General features: G+C 46.4%; 2 protein-coding genes across 3 annotated transcripts; both read left to right on the forward strand.

The window, feature by feature from the left end:
• The first annotated feature begins 30 nt into the window (after nt 1–30).
• On the forward strand, nt 31–14,902 carry RUNDC1 (RUN domain containing 1). 2 transcript variants are annotated; one of them, XR_008201045.1, is made up of 6 exons: nt 31–528; nt 4,155–4,313; nt 5,297–5,495; nt 5,953–6,072; nt 6,464–7,736; nt 14,824–14,902. XR_008201045.1 is itself a non-coding variant. In XM_052658435.1 (5 exons), exons 1-5 carry the CDS (start codon nt 31–33, stop codon nt 7,327–7,329), a joined length of 1,842 nt encoding a protein of 613 aa, XP_052514395.1. In that variant the 3' UTR covers nt 7,330–8,653. The 2 variants fall into 2 exon arrangements, 1 of the variants encoding a protein (XP_052514395.1); XM_052658435.1 differs by lacking the exon at nt 14,824–14,902 and having other exon boundaries at nt 6,464–8,653.
• A 217-nt stretch (nt 14,903–15,119) lies between these two features.
• On the forward strand, nt 15,120–17,606 carry RPL27 (ribosomal protein L27). The gene is made up of 5 exons (XM_052658490.1): nt 15,120–15,183; nt 15,425–15,507; nt 16,371–16,540; nt 17,297–17,407; nt 17,522–17,606. The coding sequence occupies exons 2-5, from the start codon at nt 15,427–15,429 to the stop codon at nt 17,568–17,570; spliced, it is 411 nt and encodes a 136-aa protein (XP_052514450.1). The 5' UTR covers nt 15,120–15,183; nt 15,425–15,426; the 3' UTR covers nt 17,571–17,606.
• The last annotated feature ends 1,398 nt before the right edge of the window (nt 17,607–19,004 follow it).

Genomic DNA, 19,004 nt, shown 5'->3' on the forward strand with positions numbered 1-19,004 from the left:
CGGCTGACGTGCGGCGGCGTTTCCTGAAACATGGCGGCTGTCGAAGCGGTTGCGGACCCGGTAACGGGGCTGGTGGGCGCTGGACCAAAGGCGAAGGACGAAGAGGAGGAGGAAGAGGAGTCGCTGCCGCCGTGCGAGGCAGTGCGCTGGGCGCCAGTGGGGGCGGTGGCGGAGGCCGGGCCCGGGGCGGCGGCGTTCTCCGAAGAGGCGGCGGCCGAGGAGCCCGGAGTGGTCCCCGGCTCCCCGCCGGACTCCCCCGGCCGGACGCTGAGGCGGCTGCGGGCCGAGAGGCGGCGGTTGGACTCTGCGCTGCTCGCGCTGTCCTCGCATTTCGCGCAGGTGCAGTTCCGCTTGCGGCAGGTGGTGCGCGGGGCGCCGGCGGAGCAGCAGCGCCTCCTGCGCGAGCTCGAGGACTTCGCCTTCCGCGGCTGCCCTCACGTCCTGGGTTACGGGGGCTCGGAGGACCCCGCCAGCGATGATGGCGACGGGCTGCCGGGGGACCGACCACGGTTACGGGGCGAAGACCAGGTGAACAGCTGGGGCCCGGCCCCGAGGGATATGGGAATAGAAGGCTGGGGGAGTGGCGATGTTAACTCGAAAGCAGGTAGCACTGGTGAGGAACCGGCTGGTCTAGGTGGGTATGCGTGTCCCAGAAGAGACCCGACAGAGACCAGACAGAGAGGCCTGGGAAGCTGATGATAAGAGGTGTCCACCAAAGGTGCGGAAAGAGATGCAGGTGTGATGACATAAAAGGCAAAAGAGGGATGAGCGAGAAGAGTATTCAGACAGCAGAGCAACCAGCTGAAACAATACTGCTCCCACTCACCTTGTCATTGCTTCCAGTACCTAAGTCTTGAGCACGTTTGCTGATAGAATACCCCGACCCCAGGGATTGAGAAAATTGGTTAGCGAAGAGCAAGCGAACTGAAATCCATGGAAATTTAGATCTACTCCTTATCTGTGCTTTCCTAGAATCTAGAGAATGTCTTTTATCTTCAGATTCTCCTGTGTGAGAGCTTTGGTAAACAGTAAGGTCTCAGTAATTGAAAGAAATACAACTCCTGATTATATAAATTTACTAATGCTGGTATTTTTAAACTCCTTCCCATCCTACTTAATAACTAGATATTCTGAAGGAAGCACCTTTGGCAGCTGTGACAAGATTCATTCAGTTAGCTGACACTAAGTACTGAGAATTTGTATGACATCCACAGGCAACATTTTCTTACAGTTTTTGAACCTCTGTAAGTGCATAATTGTAGATAGCTTGTAGCTTGTTGGGCTTTCTTTTTCCCACCTTTTTATTGTTTAGGTTACAATCCACATGTGGCTTTCTTCCCACTAAAATTGGTTTTAGCCAAGAAGACTTATCAGTAGCAGATATTGACTTGCTTATTTTAATCTGAATGTTTCCAGTACAATCCTGTGTTTGCTGTACCACCCTTCTCTCCACATACCCACAGCTCCTTGCACAAGTCCCCAAATTGCCAGGCTTTTAAGGAACAAATAGGATAGAATTACTGTGGTTGGGCTCTGTTCAGGAGTGAGGAGCACCAAAGGTTCTCTGTGGAGGTTTGGCTGTTCATTTTTACTTTTGGAGACACAATACAGCTGAAAAAACAAAAAAGTTTTGAGATCAAACACCTGATGTGCAGCTGCAGTCTTGTGTGCGTATATTGACACGTGAACAAGTAGCACCAAAGTGGATGTGTTTGAACCAAATGATTTAGTATGTATCGGTTTCAGTTTTTCAGGTTTTTTAACCAGTATTTTATCTCAATTCATACTGGAAATTATTTGTTATTTCCTGTCTTTCACCAGAGCTCATTGTTCTCACCTAGTAAACTTGTTTGCCCATACTCCCGTAGATAGGTACTCAGTAATTACTGTCGCAGGTGAAGCGTTCAGCTGGTACACTCATGAAAATGGAATCAGTATCTATGACTGGTTTCTTTCTTCCTGGATTTCATAGCTTGGGAAGGCTTACAATGAAAACAAAAGTTTGCTACTTCTTTCCCTTTGGGCCAGTTAAACAACTGTCACCATAAGAGTTCAGTATTTAGTTATGTGTCCTTCTGAACATGATTGAGTTCGGTAACATACAGCAAATGTATACTGAGAGCTTACCCTGTGCCAGACACTGAGCTTGGCCCTGGGGGTACAATCAAGGCCTTTGCCCTTAAGGAGTTCATAGAACTGGGGAGACAGACTCCTACACAGATCTTTAAAATGTAACATGAGCTACCGTAAAAGTGTGTATAAAATACAGAGGATGTGGTCGGTTATGCCTGAGGAAATCGAGGAAACCTCTTAAAGGATATCTAGGCCTTCATTCAGTGGGGGAGAACAGGATTCTGAGAAAAAAACTGCAACTTTGGGAAAGGATTGGAGAGCAGTATCCCCCGAGAAAAGGCTTGCTTTTCTATTGGACAAAACTAAAGCAAGAGGCTTGCTTTTTTAAGTAGCTAAACAAAAGTTAATTTGTTATTTTTCATGTGTTCTCTCTCATACCTTACTTCTGGAGGCCTTGGTAAGTACCATTTTAAGATTAAATTTAATATCCTATAGATATCTAGGAGAAGGCAATGGCAACCCACTCCAGTACTCTTGCCGGGAAGGTCCCATGGATGGAGGAGCCTGGTAGGTTTGCAGTCCACAGGATTGCTAGGAGTCGGACATGACTTCACTTTCACTTTTCACTTTCATGCATTGGAGAAGGAAATAGCAACCCATTCTAGTATTCTTGCCTGGAGAGTCCCAGGGACGGGAGAGCCGGGTGGGCTGCCGTCTATGGGGTCACACAGAGTGGGACACGACTGAAGCAACTTAGCAGTAGCATAGATATCTAGTTTAAAATGCAGAGTTACACCTGCAAATAATTTGCTGCTTTTGCTTTTTATACTCAGGAAAGACAAGGGAGGGGCTTCCTGGGCAGTCCAGTGACTGAGACACTGCAGTCCCATTGCAGGGTGTGTAGGGATCCCTCATGCTGCACAGTGCAGCAAAAAAAAAAAAAAGGCAAGGAAGAACCAGTTTTTGAGAACATACTGGCAAGACTTTACCTCTCCAAAGAGTTTTTGTTTTGTTTTCTTGCCATACAGTACTGCATTTGGGATCATAGTTCCCCAGTGATTGAACCCACACCCCCTGCAGTGGAAGCACAGATTCCTAACCACTGGACCACCAGGGAAGAACCTCTCCAAAGGATTTTTAAGCATTTAAATGAAGAACTGACCCAGTGGCCAACAGCGAAAAAAGGAATCACTGTTTAGGGAACCTTACCAGCCTTTTTTTTTTTTTTTTTTTTTTTAAGAAAACTTATTACCTTCCCATCCCTATTACTTGGCTTTAGATTTTTTTTTCACTGCCTTAGGCACTTGCATTTATTCATTTGATTTTGCAATATATTGAAGGAGCTTCGACCTTAAAAAACTAGTTATGAGTTACCAAGCCGTTCTCCACACCCTTACCTCCAGATTCTCTTGCACAGTTTGGCTGCCACAACTGTTCAGGAGAACTGGCTATAGAGGATGGCATGTTTAATTCCTGGAAGGCTTCCTGGATGAAATAAATTGTGTAAATCTTAACTAGAACTTTGTGGGGTGGGAGGGGGAAACAATGTTAACAAAAGGCTCCATTGTATTCATATCCTATTTCCAGTGAAGGAGAAATTCTTAAAACACACATTTAATATAGTCTCCCGGATGAAATAATTCTTTTTGAGTAGTCAGTCTCATGAATTCTGTTGGAGAAGGCAATGGCATCCCACTCCAGTACCCTTGCCTGGAAAATCCCATGGATGGAGGAGCCTGGTGGGCTACAGTCCATGGGGTCGCTAAGAGTCGGACATGACTGAGTGACTTCACTTTCACTTTTCACTCTCATGCATTGGAGAAGGAAATGGCAACCCACTCCAGTGTTCTTGCCTGGAGAATCCCAGGGACGGGGGAGCCTGGTGGGCTGCTGTCTATGGGGTTGCACAGAGTTGGACACGACTGAAGCGACTTAGCAGCATCAGCATGAATTCTGTATTTCATTTGGGTTACTTGGGAGCATTTTACATTTTACTAGTTGTTGTTGGCTTAAGAGGATTCTTAATATGTTCTGACTTTTCCTTTTCCTGTGAAATCAACCTAAATCTTTTCCATTCTTAGAGTGAGCAGGAGAAACGGGAACGTCTGGAAACCCAAAGGGAGAAGCAAAAGGAACTGATCCTGCAGCTCAAAACCCAGCTCGATGACCTGGAAACATTTGCCTATCAAGAGGGCAATTATGACTCCCTTCCACAGTCCGTGGTCTTGGAAAGACAGCGGGTGAGCAGACCTTGAGGCTCCTCCTTTACTGCCTCGGGTTCCTTTGTCCCTTCCAGCATTCAGAGGATAGCCCTTCCCATCTTGCTCACCCTCGGCCTCACCACTGGCCCAAATCAAAGGGAAATGTTACTACTACCTGGGACCAGTCTTTATTCACTCATGGAAACACAAGTGCCAAAGCTTTCTAATATGATGATGGAGCCTTTTTTTTTAAGTGGTGGTGGTTATTATTAATAGTTATATAATAATAACAACAATAATTTCTTTCATTTGATCATTAAAACCATTCTACTTGGGCACTTCATAGTAGTTTTATAAACTAGTTTTTTCCCCCAGCACCCTTGAGAAATATTCCAGGACTCCTGACTTTAAAGCTGTATGTATTAAAGCAACACCTGGGCAGACAGGTAAATCTGCTGGTCGGAATACAGCCTCTCCTGTGTGTTTGTCTTCCTGGAGCCGTGATGTGGCTGTTTTTCTGGCACAGCTGGAGTTATACATTATATGGTTTTCATATTGTTCCTCATATTGTCACTGGAATATTTTGGCTGTAACATGCCTGAGTATTTTGCAGAGCTTTTCCTTTAGTTGCCTAGAATAGCATAAAGGGGGCTGAGAAGGTCTAGAGACTAGGGGAAATCAGTATTTATTCTCTTGAAGGCCATGAGGGAATCTACTTATGGGGCTTTTGGGATCATCAGCCACTTTGGATCATTCACACTGTTGTTCTCCTAAGTGAAGGTTACCTGGCCAGGTAGAAAATTTGCAGCAAGAAGAGCCATTTTGTTGGAATTAAGTGTCCTTATGTCTATAAGAGAAGTAAAGGGCCTGTACCCTCACCTTGATCAGCAGTTGCACCATTTTGTCCACAAATTTGATTTCCATTTAAGGGTAGAAGGGAGGCGACTAGTCAAGATTCTCCTTCTCCCTAACCCTCTCACTGAAAATTCCAAAGGGTGTGCTCATGGCTTTGGTCTTGGTAGGTGATCATTGATGAGTTAATAAAGAAACTGGACATGAATCTGAATGAGGACCTCAGCTCACTGTCCACTGAGGAGCTTCGACAGCGTGTGGATGCTGCTGTGGCTCAAATCGTCAACCCAGCCCGAGTGAAAGAACAGCTGGTTGAGCAGCTGAAAACTCAGATCCGAGACCTTGAGATGTTCATCAACTTCATCCAAGGTCAGAGCAGATGGCTGGACGTCATCATAATTATATGTATTTTTGAGTACTAACACCTAATAGGGTCGGTCCTTGATGAACTGTTAAAGAGGTTTGATCACTTGGTAAGGGAGCCAACACAGTGGCGTGGAAAGGACATGGATTTTAGAACCATAGAGTTAAAATCTCAGCCCTGTTGTTCACCAACTTCATGTCCTTCATGGACTAAAGAGGGTAGGCAGTTTCCTAACCTCTTTAGTCTGGCTCTCCTCCTCCATAAAATGATGATTCATGTTTCCTGCCCTGAGCAAATAGTTACTGAGTCAGCTAGTATATTGCTAGTCACTGTTCCACAGAATGAAATACTATTTGTAAAAGTCTTGTCACACGGTAGGCACTAGTAAATAGTATTTCTCCTTTAAAAACCTGCCAAAATGAGGCTAAACAAGGGTCTTCTCTTCATAACCTCTGATTGCAGATGAAGTAGGAAGCCCATTACAGACAGGGAGTGGACACTGTGAGTGCAAGGCTAGTGGGAAGACAGGAAGTGACTCCAGCAGAACTGGCAGCAGCAGACTGCCTCCAGGAAACAGCAAAAGTAAGTACAGCTTCCAGAATGGACAAATCTAGAGAGAGAGAAAGTGGACTAGCAGTTGCCTAGGCCTGGGGATTGGGGAGAAATGGGGAATGGAAAATGCCAATGCTACATGGTTTCTTTGGGAGAGGATGGTTGCACAACTCTGATTATTAAAAAACAAAACTGAATCATACACTTTTAATGGGTCAGTTGAATGTTATGTGAGTTTTATCCCAAAATAGTTGTTATTAACCAAAATAGGTAAGTCCAGTGCCATCCTGGGTGGCTCTTGGCTTCATGCAGGACCTGTACTGTAGGTCAGAAGCCAGACTGAATCTCAGCTTCTAAGCTATAGGTGGCACGTCTGACCACTACAGCCCCTCACTGATGAGTTACTGTGTTTCCTACGCAGCGAAGGCAGAAGATGTGAAGAGAGTTCGGGAGACAGGGCTGCACCTGATGCGGCGAGCGCTGGCAGTGCTGCAGATCTTTGCCGTCAGCCAGTTCGGGTGTGCCACGGGCCAGATCCCGCAGCCCATGTGGCCGAGGGGCCAGGGCGACAGGGACTACTCTCCCTTGCTGAAGAGGCTGGAGGCATCAGTAGACAGGGTGAAGCTGCTTGCCCTGAGACACCAGGCGCACGACCATATCATCAGCTCCGTCAGCCTCCAGGACCTGTCTCTGGGAGGCAAGGACGAGCTGACCATGGCTGTGCGGAAGGAGCTGACAGTGGCTGTGAGGGACCTGCTGGCCCACGGGCTGTACGCCCCCTCACCAGGGATGAGCCTCGTCATGGCCCCCATCGCCTGTCTTCTGCCTGCCTTCTCCTCGGCGCCCGAGGCCATGCACCCCTGGGAGCTCTTTGTAAAGTACTACCACGCTAAGAACGGCCGCGCGTACGTGGAATCCCCAGCCCGAAAGCTCTCACAGTCTTTCGCCCTGCCTGTCTCAGGAGGCACTGTGGTGACACCCAAGCAGAGCCTCCTGACAGCCATCCACATGGTGCTGACGGAGCACGACCCTTTCAAGCGCAGTGCAGACTCGGAGCTGAAGGCCTTGGTGTGCCTGGCGCTGAATGAGCAGCGTCTCGTGTCCTGGATGAACCTCATCTGCAAGTCAGGGTCGCTCATCGAGCCCCACTACCAGCCCTGGAGCTACATGGCACACACAGGCTTTGAGAGCGCCCTCAACCTGCTCAGCCGCCTCAGCAGCCTCAAGTTCAGCCTCCCTGTAGACCTGGCTGTGCGCCAGCTCAAGAACATCAAAGACGCCTTTTGATGAGAGTGCCCTGGCACCAGACCAGCACCTTGCTCAGTGGGGATAGATGGCTCGTCTTCTAGGGTAAAAGCAAGGATTAGGAGGAGGGGCTAAAGACATTTTCACCAGCCAGATAATAGAAAGTCTGTTTTCCCCATCAACTAAGCATCTCAGAAAGATATGCTGGAGACCCTCTTGTTAAAAGCTTCAGCCCTGGTGTGTGTGCACATATGAGCACATGTACTTGAGCCTGTGGAAAAGAAGTCAGTCATGGGTACACCTTCGTCATGCCACACCTGATTTTTAGAAAATCCAGGTTGCTGTAAGCATTCTCTTCACAGTGGTGAGTGAGTTGTTGGTCCTGGAAGAGATTTAACTTGAGGCTCCTGTCAGTCACGTTGGGAGTCATCTTCCTTCACTTGAAGCAGGTTTGTGAGAGTCCTGGGTCAGAATTTAAATTCCTTTTGTGAATACCAATGGCTCTGTCTTCCTGAGCCCAGGATTGGGGGAGGCCATGTCTGTTCCATAGCTTCCTCTAAAGCCGGGAGTGAAAGTATCCGAGAACAGTATTTCTAAGGGTATTAACCACAATTGTTTTTTTTTGTGGTGCCATAAAGCTTGTGAGATCTTAGTTCCCTGACCAGGGATTGAACCCAGGCCTATAGTGGCGAAAGTGCCACATCTTAACCACTGGACTGCCAGGCAATTTCCCATGGTTGATTCTAATATGAGCCCTTTTTCACATAGAGGTAAGAACTAAATTCTGTCCCTGACAAGGTAGTCATGGCCTAGGTGATGGTCCTTTAGTTTCAGAGCTCTTTTACAAGGACAGCCACCACCTGGTACCATCTGCCCTGGCAAGTAACCTTTTCTCTGTGCACCTGCCAGCTCCCAAGAAGGAAATGTGGAGTCCTGGAGGCTGCTTGGTGGAGGAGGTCTGACCTCATGATAGTACTACAGCAGGGGTAGGAACTGTGGCCGATCACTGGTGATGGAGAAGGGGCTGAGCATTTCCTTGTAAAACTGACTCTAGATTGGTCATATTTGGTCTGTTTTAGCGTTTTTTGTTCATATCTGCTATTCAGCTTGCATACTGCTCTGGGACTGACCAAAGATGAGCAAAGTGTATCACCTTCTGGAAAGCCAAATAGGTTCCCCAGCACTACTGATTCAGCATCATTTCATGTATTAAACTGCCAGCTGCACTTTGTGTCTGCACTGTTATGTAGTGCATTTTAACTTAATTTTGGGGGGTAAAATATTATTTAAGGTATATTCTTGGTAATTCATTAGAATGAGTCTTCCTTCATGTGAAACAGGATAAGTGTAAAATATTGTGGAAAATGATAACCTGTGATTGCTAATAAAATCATAGTATTTTGTGTAGCTTCTCTGCAAAGACCTTAGAGACCATTGGCTTTGGTTTATAAGTCTGTCTGAGTGCTGTTAGCCCATCTGATCCAGATCAGTATTTCCTTGAGTAATGTCTGGCTCCTAGCCTTTCTGCCTCTTCTCTGCCCTCTGCCCCAGATCAACTCAGCTTTGGTGGTATTGCCCCCACCCCTTGAAAAATTCACGAAACAGTGCCCTTGGCATTTTCATGTCATTCTGTTCAGGCCTGCAGTCCTGTCCCCACAGCAAATCTAATGACACATACCACTTTTGGATTTGGCACTTTTTTTTTTTTGGTTTTGCTGGGTCTTAATCGGAGCATGTGGGATCTAGTTCCTGGGACTGAGACCAGGCCCCCTACATTAGGAGCTCAGAGTCTTCACTGGACCACCAGGAAGTCCCAGATTTGGCACTTCTAAATTGATTTGTCTGGGGCTTCTCTGGTGACTCAGTGGTAAACAATCCACCTACTAACGCAGGAGACACTAGTTCAATCCCTATCCAGGAAGACCTCGCATACTCAGAGCAGCTAAGCCTGTGCACACAACTATTGAGGCTGTGGTCTAAAGCAGAGGAGCTGGAACTACTCAGCCCACGTACTGCAACTATTGAAGCCTGTGTGCCCTAGAGCCCATGTTCTACAACAAGAGAAACCACCACACTGAGAAATGCGCTCCACAACTAGAGAAAACACCCATGCAGCAAGGAAGACGCATCACAACCAAAACTAAAAAAAAATAAAATCATATTTTAAAACTCACTCATCTGGTACCATTTCAGTCAGTCAGTTCAGTTGCTCAGTCATGTCTGGACTGTGGCACACCAGGCCTCCCTGTCCATCACCAACTCTCAGAGCTTGTTCAGACTCATGTCCATCAACTCAGTGATGCCATCCAATCATCTCATCCTCTGTTGTCCCCTTCTCCTCCTGCCTTCAATCTTTCCCAGCATCAGGGTCTTTTCCAAGGAGTCAGTTCTTTGCATCAGGTGGCCAAAGTATTGGAGCTTCAGCATCAGTCCTTCCAATGAATATTCAGGACTGATTTTCTTTAGGATTGACTGGCTTGATCTCCTTGCAGTCCAAGGCACTCTCAAGAGTCTTCTCCAGCACCACAGTTCAAAAGCATCAATTCTTTGGTGCTTAGTTTTCTTTATGGTCCACTCACATCCATACATGACTACTGGAAAAAACATAACGTTGTTTAGGGTGGGTGATAAGTGCTATAGCCAGTATAATCCTCACAAAAACTTAACTGGTATGAAGGCTTTTATGCTAGCATCATGAGAAGCATTTTGTGTGTGTGTCTTCCAAATTTAATTCTCGCTACTTGTAAGGCAGGACAATATTATCCCCATTTTTGTAGTTGAGGAAACCTTACTGCAGATAGGGTTAAATGTTTTGTTCCCATTTACTTGTTGGAAGAGCTGGGATTTGAACTCAAGTTGCCCCAATCCAAATCCTATTATCTTTATACTGTTATGTTACCTCATTACATCAGGCTGCTTCGAAATCTTTTGTTCCTCTCTCTCCTTTATCCACCCCATCACTTCACCGTCACTCTGGGGACGTCAAGGTATTTTCCACATACCTGCCAGAAATTTCAGCTGCCAAATGACTGGACTGTAGGGAGATGGACAGCCATTGTTGTGCCAAGTGCTTCATGAAACTTAAAGACGTGTAGAGACAGAGACAAACATGCCAGCCATCACACATCTACTAGTCACTGGTAACATCTGCAGTATAACTGAGGACAGAGGTCTCTGCTTGGCTTGGAGTGGGGCAGACAGGATGAAGGAGGAGAGAGAGAACTGTCAGCTCAGGTCTAAGGCTAGGCAAGATCAAAATGAAAGGGAGCCATGGATATGTATCCAGTGAAAGTGCAGCGTCCATGGTATGATCTGCAAGGTGTTAAAGATTCCCAAAGTGCTCTGCCTTCGTTCATTGACTACTGACCACACATCAACTGCTTGGGCCAGGCTAGGTGCTCCAGACTTACCTCTCTCTGCCTTCAAGGAACAAGATTTAGCAAAGGAGACACCAAACCGATTGGAGATTTTAGTACCTTGTTAAATTGCTGGGATCTATCCCGTTTTTTATTTAGTAGCTCTGGGGTGGGGCCTCAGAAGTTGCATTTCTAACAAGTTCCCACACTTGCTACAGTTACACTGATCCTGCTAGGGACCACACTCTGACAACCACTGTCCCAAACCAACTGAAATATGTTCTACAATAAATTAAGTGTGGACTGGATTGCTGAGGGAGCATAGAGAAGGAAGAGATGAATTCTGCCTGGGAGAATTCTACAGTGGCTTTGAAGGATGGATTGGGTAGGATTTTGCCTGGCTACAGAGGAGGCGAAGAATAAAGAAACATGAAACAGCCTGAGTGAAGACCCTGGGCTCAGAAGAGGTTGGATCTTTGAGTAGTTGAGCTCACTGGAACCTGGGGGGATGTGAAGGGTGGTGTGGAGGAGACAGGAACTTATACTGCAAGGAAGACAGGAAGGGAGAGTTCAAACTTTGGTTTGAGCCAACAAAGGATTTCAGGCAGATGAAGAGGCAGTACTGAAGTAGTGTGTTTAGGACTTTCCTGGTGGTACGATGAATAACACACTGCCTGCCAATTCAGGGGACACAGATCCAATCCCTGGTCCAGGAAGATTCCACATGCCACAGAACAACTAACGAAGCCTGTGTGCCACAACTACTGAGCCTGAGCTCTAGGGCCCACAAGCCACAACTACTGAAGCCCACACACCCAGAACGTGTGCTCCACAAGAGAAGCCGCCATCATGTGAAGCCCATGCATCACAACTAAAGAGTAGTCCCCACTCTCCACAACTAGAGAAAGCCCACACAGCAATGAAGACCCAGTGCAGCCAAAAATAAACAATTATTTTTTTAAAGAGTTGTGTTTAGAGAAGTTTCTCAAAATAAGACCTGTAGCTCATGACTCCACTCCAGACCCGAATTGGAGTCTCTTCAGTTGGCGATGCATATTTAATAAATATCCCAAGCAATTTTGATCCACCCTAAGATTTGAGGAGGGACTGGAGAAGACAACTGAAGCTGGATCAGTTAGGGCGCTGGTGGAAAAAAACTGATTTAAAAGGTGAAATTCACAGGATTTAGTTACTAATTTGATTTGGAGAGTTTAGCATGTGAGAAGAGTTCAAGGCAATGATAAGATTTCAGGGTTTTGTTTCTATTTTCCAAGAGAGAAACAGCAAAAGACACAGAAGCAAATAAGGGAGCTGAAAGAAGACCATGGAGGTGGAAATGGACAGGTTGTGTGGTGCAGCGCCAAAAGCACAGGCTTGGAAATGGGGGTGCCATGCTCTGTGGCACCAATTTTGTGACTTTGCTGCTCTAAAACTGTCCTCTAATCTTTGAGAGGCCCAACTAGATAACCTCTGAGGTCCTTTCCAACTCTAAAACATCATATTCTGAGTTAAAACATTTTAATTTAAGATAAAAATGTAAGTTCAGTTTAGTTCAGTCGCTCAGTCGTGTCCGACTCTTCGCAACCCCATGAATCGCAGCACGCCAGGCCTCCCTGTCCATCACCATCTCCCGGAGTTCACTCAGACTCACGTCCATCGAGTCAGTGATGCCATCCAGCCATCTCATCCTCGGTCGTCCCCTTCTCCTCCTGCCCAAATCCCTCCCAGCATCAGGGTCTTTTCCAATGAGTCAACTCTTCCCATGAGGTGGCCAAAGTACTGGAGTTTCAGCTTTAGCATCATTCCTTCCAAAGAAATCCCAGGGTTGATCTCCTTGCAGTCCAAGGGACTCTCAAGAGTCTCCTCCAACACCACAGTTAAAAAGCATCAATTCTTCGGCGCTCAGCCTTCTTTATAGTCCAACTCTCACATCCATACATGACCACAGGAAAAACCATAGCCTTGACTAGATGGACCTTAGTCAGCAAAGTAATGTCTCTGCTTTTGAATATACTATCTAGGTTGGTCATAACTTTTCTTCCAAGGAGTAAGCGTCTTTTAATTTCATGGCTGCAGTCACCATCTGCAGTGATTTGGGAGCCCCCAAAAATGAAGTCTGACACTGTTTCCACTGTTTCCCCATCTATTTCCCATGAAGTGATGGGACCAGATGCCATGATCTTCGTTTTCTGAATGTTGAGCTTTAAGCCAACTTTTTCGCTCTCCTCTTTCACTTTCATCAAGAGGCTTTTTAGCTCCTCTTCACTTTCTGCCATAAGGGTGGTGTCATCTGCATATCTGAGGTTATTGATATTTCTCCCGGCAATCTTGATTCCAGCTTGTGTTTCTTCCAGCCCAGCGTTTCTCATGATGTACTCTGCATATAAGTTAAATAAGCAGGGTGACAATATACAGCCTTGACGTACTCCTTTTCCTATTTGGAACCAGTCTGTTGTTCCATGTCCAGTTCTAACTGTTGCTTCCTGAAAATTAGAGATACCAAGGGAACATTTCATGCAAAGATGGGCTCGATAAAGGACAGAAATGGTATGGACCTAACAGAAGCAGAAGATATTAAGAAGAGGTGGCAAGAATACACAGAAGAACTGTACAAAAAAGATCTTCATGACCCAGATAATCATGATGATGTGATCACTAATCTAGAGCCAGACATCTTGGAAAGTGAAGTCAAGTGGGCCTTAGAAAGCATCACTTCGAACAAAGCTAGTGGAGGTGATGGAATTCCAGTTGAGCTGTTTCAAATCCTGAAAGATGATGCTGTGAAAGTGCTGCACTCAATATGTCAGCAAATTTGGAAAACTCAGCAGTGGCCACAGGACTGGAAAAGGTCCATTTTCATTCCAATCCCAAAGAAAGGCAATGCAAAAGAATGCTCAAACTACTGCACAACTGCACTCATCTCACACACTAGTAAAGTAATGCTCAAAATTCTCCAAGCTAGGCTTCAGCAAAACGTGAACTGTGAACTCCCTGATGTTCAAGCTGGTTTTAGAAAAGGCAGAGGAACCAGAGATTAAATTGCCAACATCCGCTGGATCATGGAAAAAGCAAGAGAGTTCCAGAAAAACATCTATTTCTGCTTTATTGACTATGCCAAAGCCTTTGACTGTGTGGATCACAATAAACTGTGGAAAAAAATGTAAGTATTGATACATAATTAGGGTGATAAACCACTGAAATGAAGTCCTGAGGGCTGCAGGGAAAATTGGTCCCCAAAGAGTCTCGAAAGAAGAAATGATGAAACCCTGATTGTTCCCATGGCTTGCCCAAGACCTACAGATTTGTAAGTGTTCAGATAAGCAAAAACTGTAAGATGGTTTCTCTTGAACTTGGAAGACAACTGCATTGGGAGTGTGGAGTCTTAGCCACTGGACCACCAGGGAGTCCCTGAAGAGTTTTCTTTGGCAAACAGTCTCTCGGTCTAAGAGCTTCGCTGGTGGCTTAGAGGGTAAAGAATCCATCTGTGATGAAAGCGGGAAACCTGAGTTCGATCCCTGGAAGATCAAACTGGAGGAAGGAAGATCCCCTGGAGAAGGTAATGACAACCCACTCTAGTATTCTTGTCTGGAAAATCCCATGGACAGAGGAGCCTGGCAGGCTACAGTCCAGGGGTCGCAAAGCGTCAGACATGACGGAGCAACTAACACTTTGCTTTTGCTTTGCTTTTTGCTCGATTACTTACTAGTTGTGGACTTGGGGCAAATTACTCAACCTCTCCAAACTACAGTATCTTCAACTGTAGAATAGAGATAACAGTATCTCCTAGTATTGTTATGAGGATCAAAAGATAATGTACGTAAATACATTACCTTGTCCTGACACAAGGCATGCAGCTCCTAGCATCACTATAATCATCTTTCACCTCTCTCTCTTATTTTGGAGAAGGAAATGGCAAGCCACTCCAGTACTCTTGTCTGGAAAATCCCATGGATGGAGGAGCCTGGTAGGCTACAATCTATGGGGTCGCAGAGTCGGACACGACTGAGCGACTTCACCTCACCTCACCTCACCTTTTATTTTAGTCGGTTTCTGACATAGCTAAACTCTAAAGGTTGAGGGCAAGCACCCTCGTTTGATTGATCTTCGTCTCGTCATTATGCCTAAGAGTGCACACAGTTGGCACTAATAAATGTCCTATTTTGTTTCTGATTCTTCCAAGGCAAAAAAGGAAATTTCAAACTGTGTCTCCCCACCCTCTAGCGCCAGAGAAAGGACCTACAACAAGTGGAGCAGCGGAGCAGCTGTGTCCATCTTAAAAGCCTTCCGCGAGAGACAAAATTCCTTTGCCCCGTCTACTGCTGGAGCTGCTAATAAAGTTTGATTTGAATAAACGAGCCGCCAGACTTTACTTTCCCCTCAAGAGCTTCTTCCTCCTTCAACACAGATTCTAAGCGCCTCGGAAGAGGCGGGGAGAAGCCCAAGGAGGCGGGACAGGAAGTGAGATCACGCTCCTCGGGGTGAAAGGTTAGCGGAAGTGCCCTTTCTTCCTTTTTGCTGTAGTCCCGAGTGGTAGCTACCGGTGAGTGGTGGCTGTGGTTGGGTTTTCCAATCCGCCGCCATCCGCGGCCTAGGGGTCGAGTTGCGGGGTGGTGCGTGGTGCTTTCCCTTCTCCGGTCTCTGGCGGCTTCCTACCAGGTCCTGTTCTGCGAGCAGGGCCCGCAGGCAACCTGAACCGAGACGGCAGTGAGCGCAGCTGAAGTTCCGGGGCCCACAGCCTGAGCTGGCGGATTTCTGAGCGACCCCTTCTCCTTCCTCTGTAGAAATGGGCAAGTTCATGAAACCCGGGAAGGTGGTACTGGTCCTGGCCGGTCGCTACTCCGGACGCAAAGCGGTCATCGTGAAGGTACCAGCCCCCCGGGCCTGTGCGCCTTTATCCCGTGAATGGGCTGGGCTGGGCTGGCGGGCAGCTTGAAATTCAAGACCCAGTTTGGGGGCATTACTCCCTGAGCATTGCGGGGCGGGGGGGTTGTGAATGCATGAGACCTTTTGAGAAAGACGCAAAATAAACGGGAGTTCAGTGGGGTAGTTAACACCTAACGCTGTCCTCTGTCAGAGAGGCTTTTAATAATAGTAATGGCCAAGGTTTATGAACTCTTGCTTGGTCCGTGGCACTGTCTTACGGGTATCGTCATGTCCAGTCCTAACAGTTACTGCAGGGTTGCTTTCTATTGCAGAGGTTTAGAGGTGTAGAGTTTAACCTGTGCCGCTGCAAGGGACTCCGTGAAAAGAGGAGAAATTTTTTCTAGTCCACATAGTCACTTAGCATAACCTAGCTCTTCGGTATTTGCTTTCTGCCTACGTCTCCAGCCTTTTATGACATTTCCCTAAGCTCTGGTCACCTATATCACTGTTTTTAACTGGGGCGCCCTTGATTCCCCTTGGTTCCTCTTCCTCCCATCTCCCACATCCTGTCTCTACCCCTGGAGGAGATAAGAGTAAAGTCCTGAGAACTGGTGCTTGACATATAGCAGTCACTAATTATAATTGTTCATTGTCGTTACAATTTAAGTCTTTTACTTCCCAGGCACCCTGCCTTCCCAGTGGGAAAGATACCTCCCTTTTCACTGTTACTCTTTGGGCATCTAGCATAGCACTTAGAATGTTTGCGGTGTGGTTTTTACAGTAATGGGTCTGAGAGGCCTAGGGACAGGGTTATTCTAGCACAGGGCCTAAATGGCTGGTAACATGTAATTCTTGCTCCTTCAGAACATTGATGACGGCACCTCAGACCGACCCTACAGCCATGCTCTGGTGGCTGGAATTGATCGCTATCCCCGCAAAGTGACAGCTGCCATGGGCAAGAAGAAAATCGCCAAGAGGTCAAAGATCAAGTCTTTTGTGAAAGTTTATAATTATAATCACCTCATGCCCACAAGGTGAGCATCTCAAGAATGGAAATGAAAATGACTTCTCTTTTCCCCTTCTCTGCCCTACTGAATAAGACGACAACCTGGTGGCCACTGTAGTGTGGGGAGAGACATCATTTTGAATTTGTCATTGGCAGTGGTTTCCAGTATTGTCTCTTTTACTGTTCACTTTGGGCTTCCCTGGAGGCTCAGAGGTTAAAGCATTTGCCTGCAATGTGGGAGACCTGGGTTCGATCCCTGGGTCGGGAAGATCCCCTGGAGAAGGAAATGGCAACCCATTCCAGTACTCTTGCCTGGAGAATCCCATGGACGGAGGAGCCTGGTGGGCTACAGTCCACGGAGTCGCAAAGAGTCGGACAGGACTGAGCGACTTCACTGTTCACTTTCCCGTGAAAACACTTCTAAAGTGTCTTCCCTGACTTGGCCAAGCTTAGGTGTTAAGGAGAGATTGTTCCATTTGTTTGCAGCCACAGTAAAACACAGGATCTGGCCTGCCCTCTTTCTCTCTCAAGGATAATAGTATCATAGGATAGGGTTGTTGTGGGAAATTGAGAGAAGGAAGCATGAAGTTTTTCAGTGGTTTGAATCTGTGTAGATGATTTTGTTAAAATTGGATGTTTCTAGAAAATGTCATCGGGACTTCAGCCTGTGTTGATAACTCCTGTAGAGTCAGGCCGTAACATGCCAGTGTCCCAGGAGTGGGATGGAGGGGAGAGGGCCCTGGCGGCCTGTGGGCTGCTCCTACCTTCCTGCCATTGTCCCCAGATACTCTGTGGATATCCCCTTGGACAAAACTGTTGTCAACAAGGATGTCTTCAGAGACCCTGCTCTCAAACGCAAGGCCCGACGAGAGGCAAAGGTCAAGTTTGAGGAGAGGTAAGAAGGCTTTGGTAGTGAATGTTGGAGTGTGGTTTCACTGTCCTCCATGAAGACAGTTTTGCCTTCTGTGATTCCTGCTCTCATTTGTGCCTTTTTTCTTCCCCCCTCCAGATACAAGACTGGCAAGAACAAATGGTTCTTCCAGAAGCTGCGGTTTTAGGTCTGTCTCAGTTAATAAAAATATTTTAAAAGTGTGCATCTGTCTGCCTATTTCCTGTGTTATTAAACTGGAAAATGACATTGGTGCATGAGGGACTGTGGGAAAATGTAAAATAAAAGCTATGTCTGCTTTTATGAGACATGGGCTACTTCTGTCCTCAGCCTCATAATCCTTTAATGGTCTGACTGAACGGGTAGAATGTGATACTGTCCTGTTTCCCCAGAAGAGCTATCTGGACAGTTTTACGTGTGAACTTGTTTAAGCTTCCCTGGCTTCCACCCCATTACATGTTTAGAGAACCCTCCACACACACACACGTACATTGTAACATCTGAAGACCCCTCTAAGAGCACACCATCTCCTTTGGATTGAGAATTGCTGAATTGTGGTTTGTTGAACCCCTGTGCCAGATTATTCAAGTGCTATTTGGAAGAGAACCACACTGGAGAACTGCTGTAGATGGGATGGACACCAGCAATGAAGGCTTGAGCCACAGTGCCACCATTCCTGGTTGCATAAGGGAGCGATCCCAAATGGTCTGGCAAGAAAGGGGTTTAGGCTCTGACTTGGCACCACTGGACTGCAGAAAAGGCATTTGGCCCTTTTAGCTGACGTTTCACCTCTCATTGGGTACTTAACTGTGACCAGGTTTTCCTGATGAAATAGGCTCTCTAGCCAAGCTGGTTCTAAGCTACTAAATGGACTAGGATTCAAATGGGCCTACTTGCCAAGCCTCAAACTTGGCATACTTACATGAGGAGTACAGGGATTGAGAAAGGGGCCCAAAATAGTGGGAAACCCTGGATTGGGTGAAAATACAAAACATCCTGCAGTATTTAATTATACTTGGATTTGACTCACCTTTGAGTGCTGAATGGCTCTATGAAATTCTCCAGGCAAGAATACAGGGAGGAAAAAAAGAATACAGGTGGGGACCCATTCCCTTCTCCAGGGGATCTTCTCAACCAAAGGATCAAACCCAGGTCTCCAGCATTACAGGCAGATTCTTTACCAGGGAAGCCCTGGATGTCTCCAGTAAGTGTTAACAGCTTGCCTACTCAAGAGTCACAAATGGAACCAAAATATAAACCCTCCGTGGCAAAAATTCAAGTACTTGAATATTTGTATCACTTCTAGCAGTGGGACTTAGGGCAAGTTTCTATACTGTGTCTTACAAATTTAGAATCTCATCTGTAGAATGGAAAAAATAAAACCAACTTTAGGGGTCGTTTTGAAGGTTAATTCATGAAAAGCAGAATTGGACATGTAACAGCTCTTAAATGCTGGCTATTACCACAGTTTGGCGAACTTGGGGCTTTTATCTATCATGGTTGCAATTATCAACATCTGCATGTTCTGGGTAACATTCTAAGCCATTAACAAAGCAGACAAAATTCTACGAATAGGCCTGTACTGGGATTGCTATGCTGGAAG

The sequence above is a fragment of the Budorcas taxicolor genome, chromosome 19 (assembly GCF_023091745.1).
Source record: "Budorcas taxicolor isolate Tak-1 chromosome 19, Takin1.1, whole genome shotgun sequence".
Lineage (NCBI taxonomy): Eukaryota > Metazoa > Chordata > Mammalia > Artiodactyla > Bovidae > Budorcas > Budorcas taxicolor.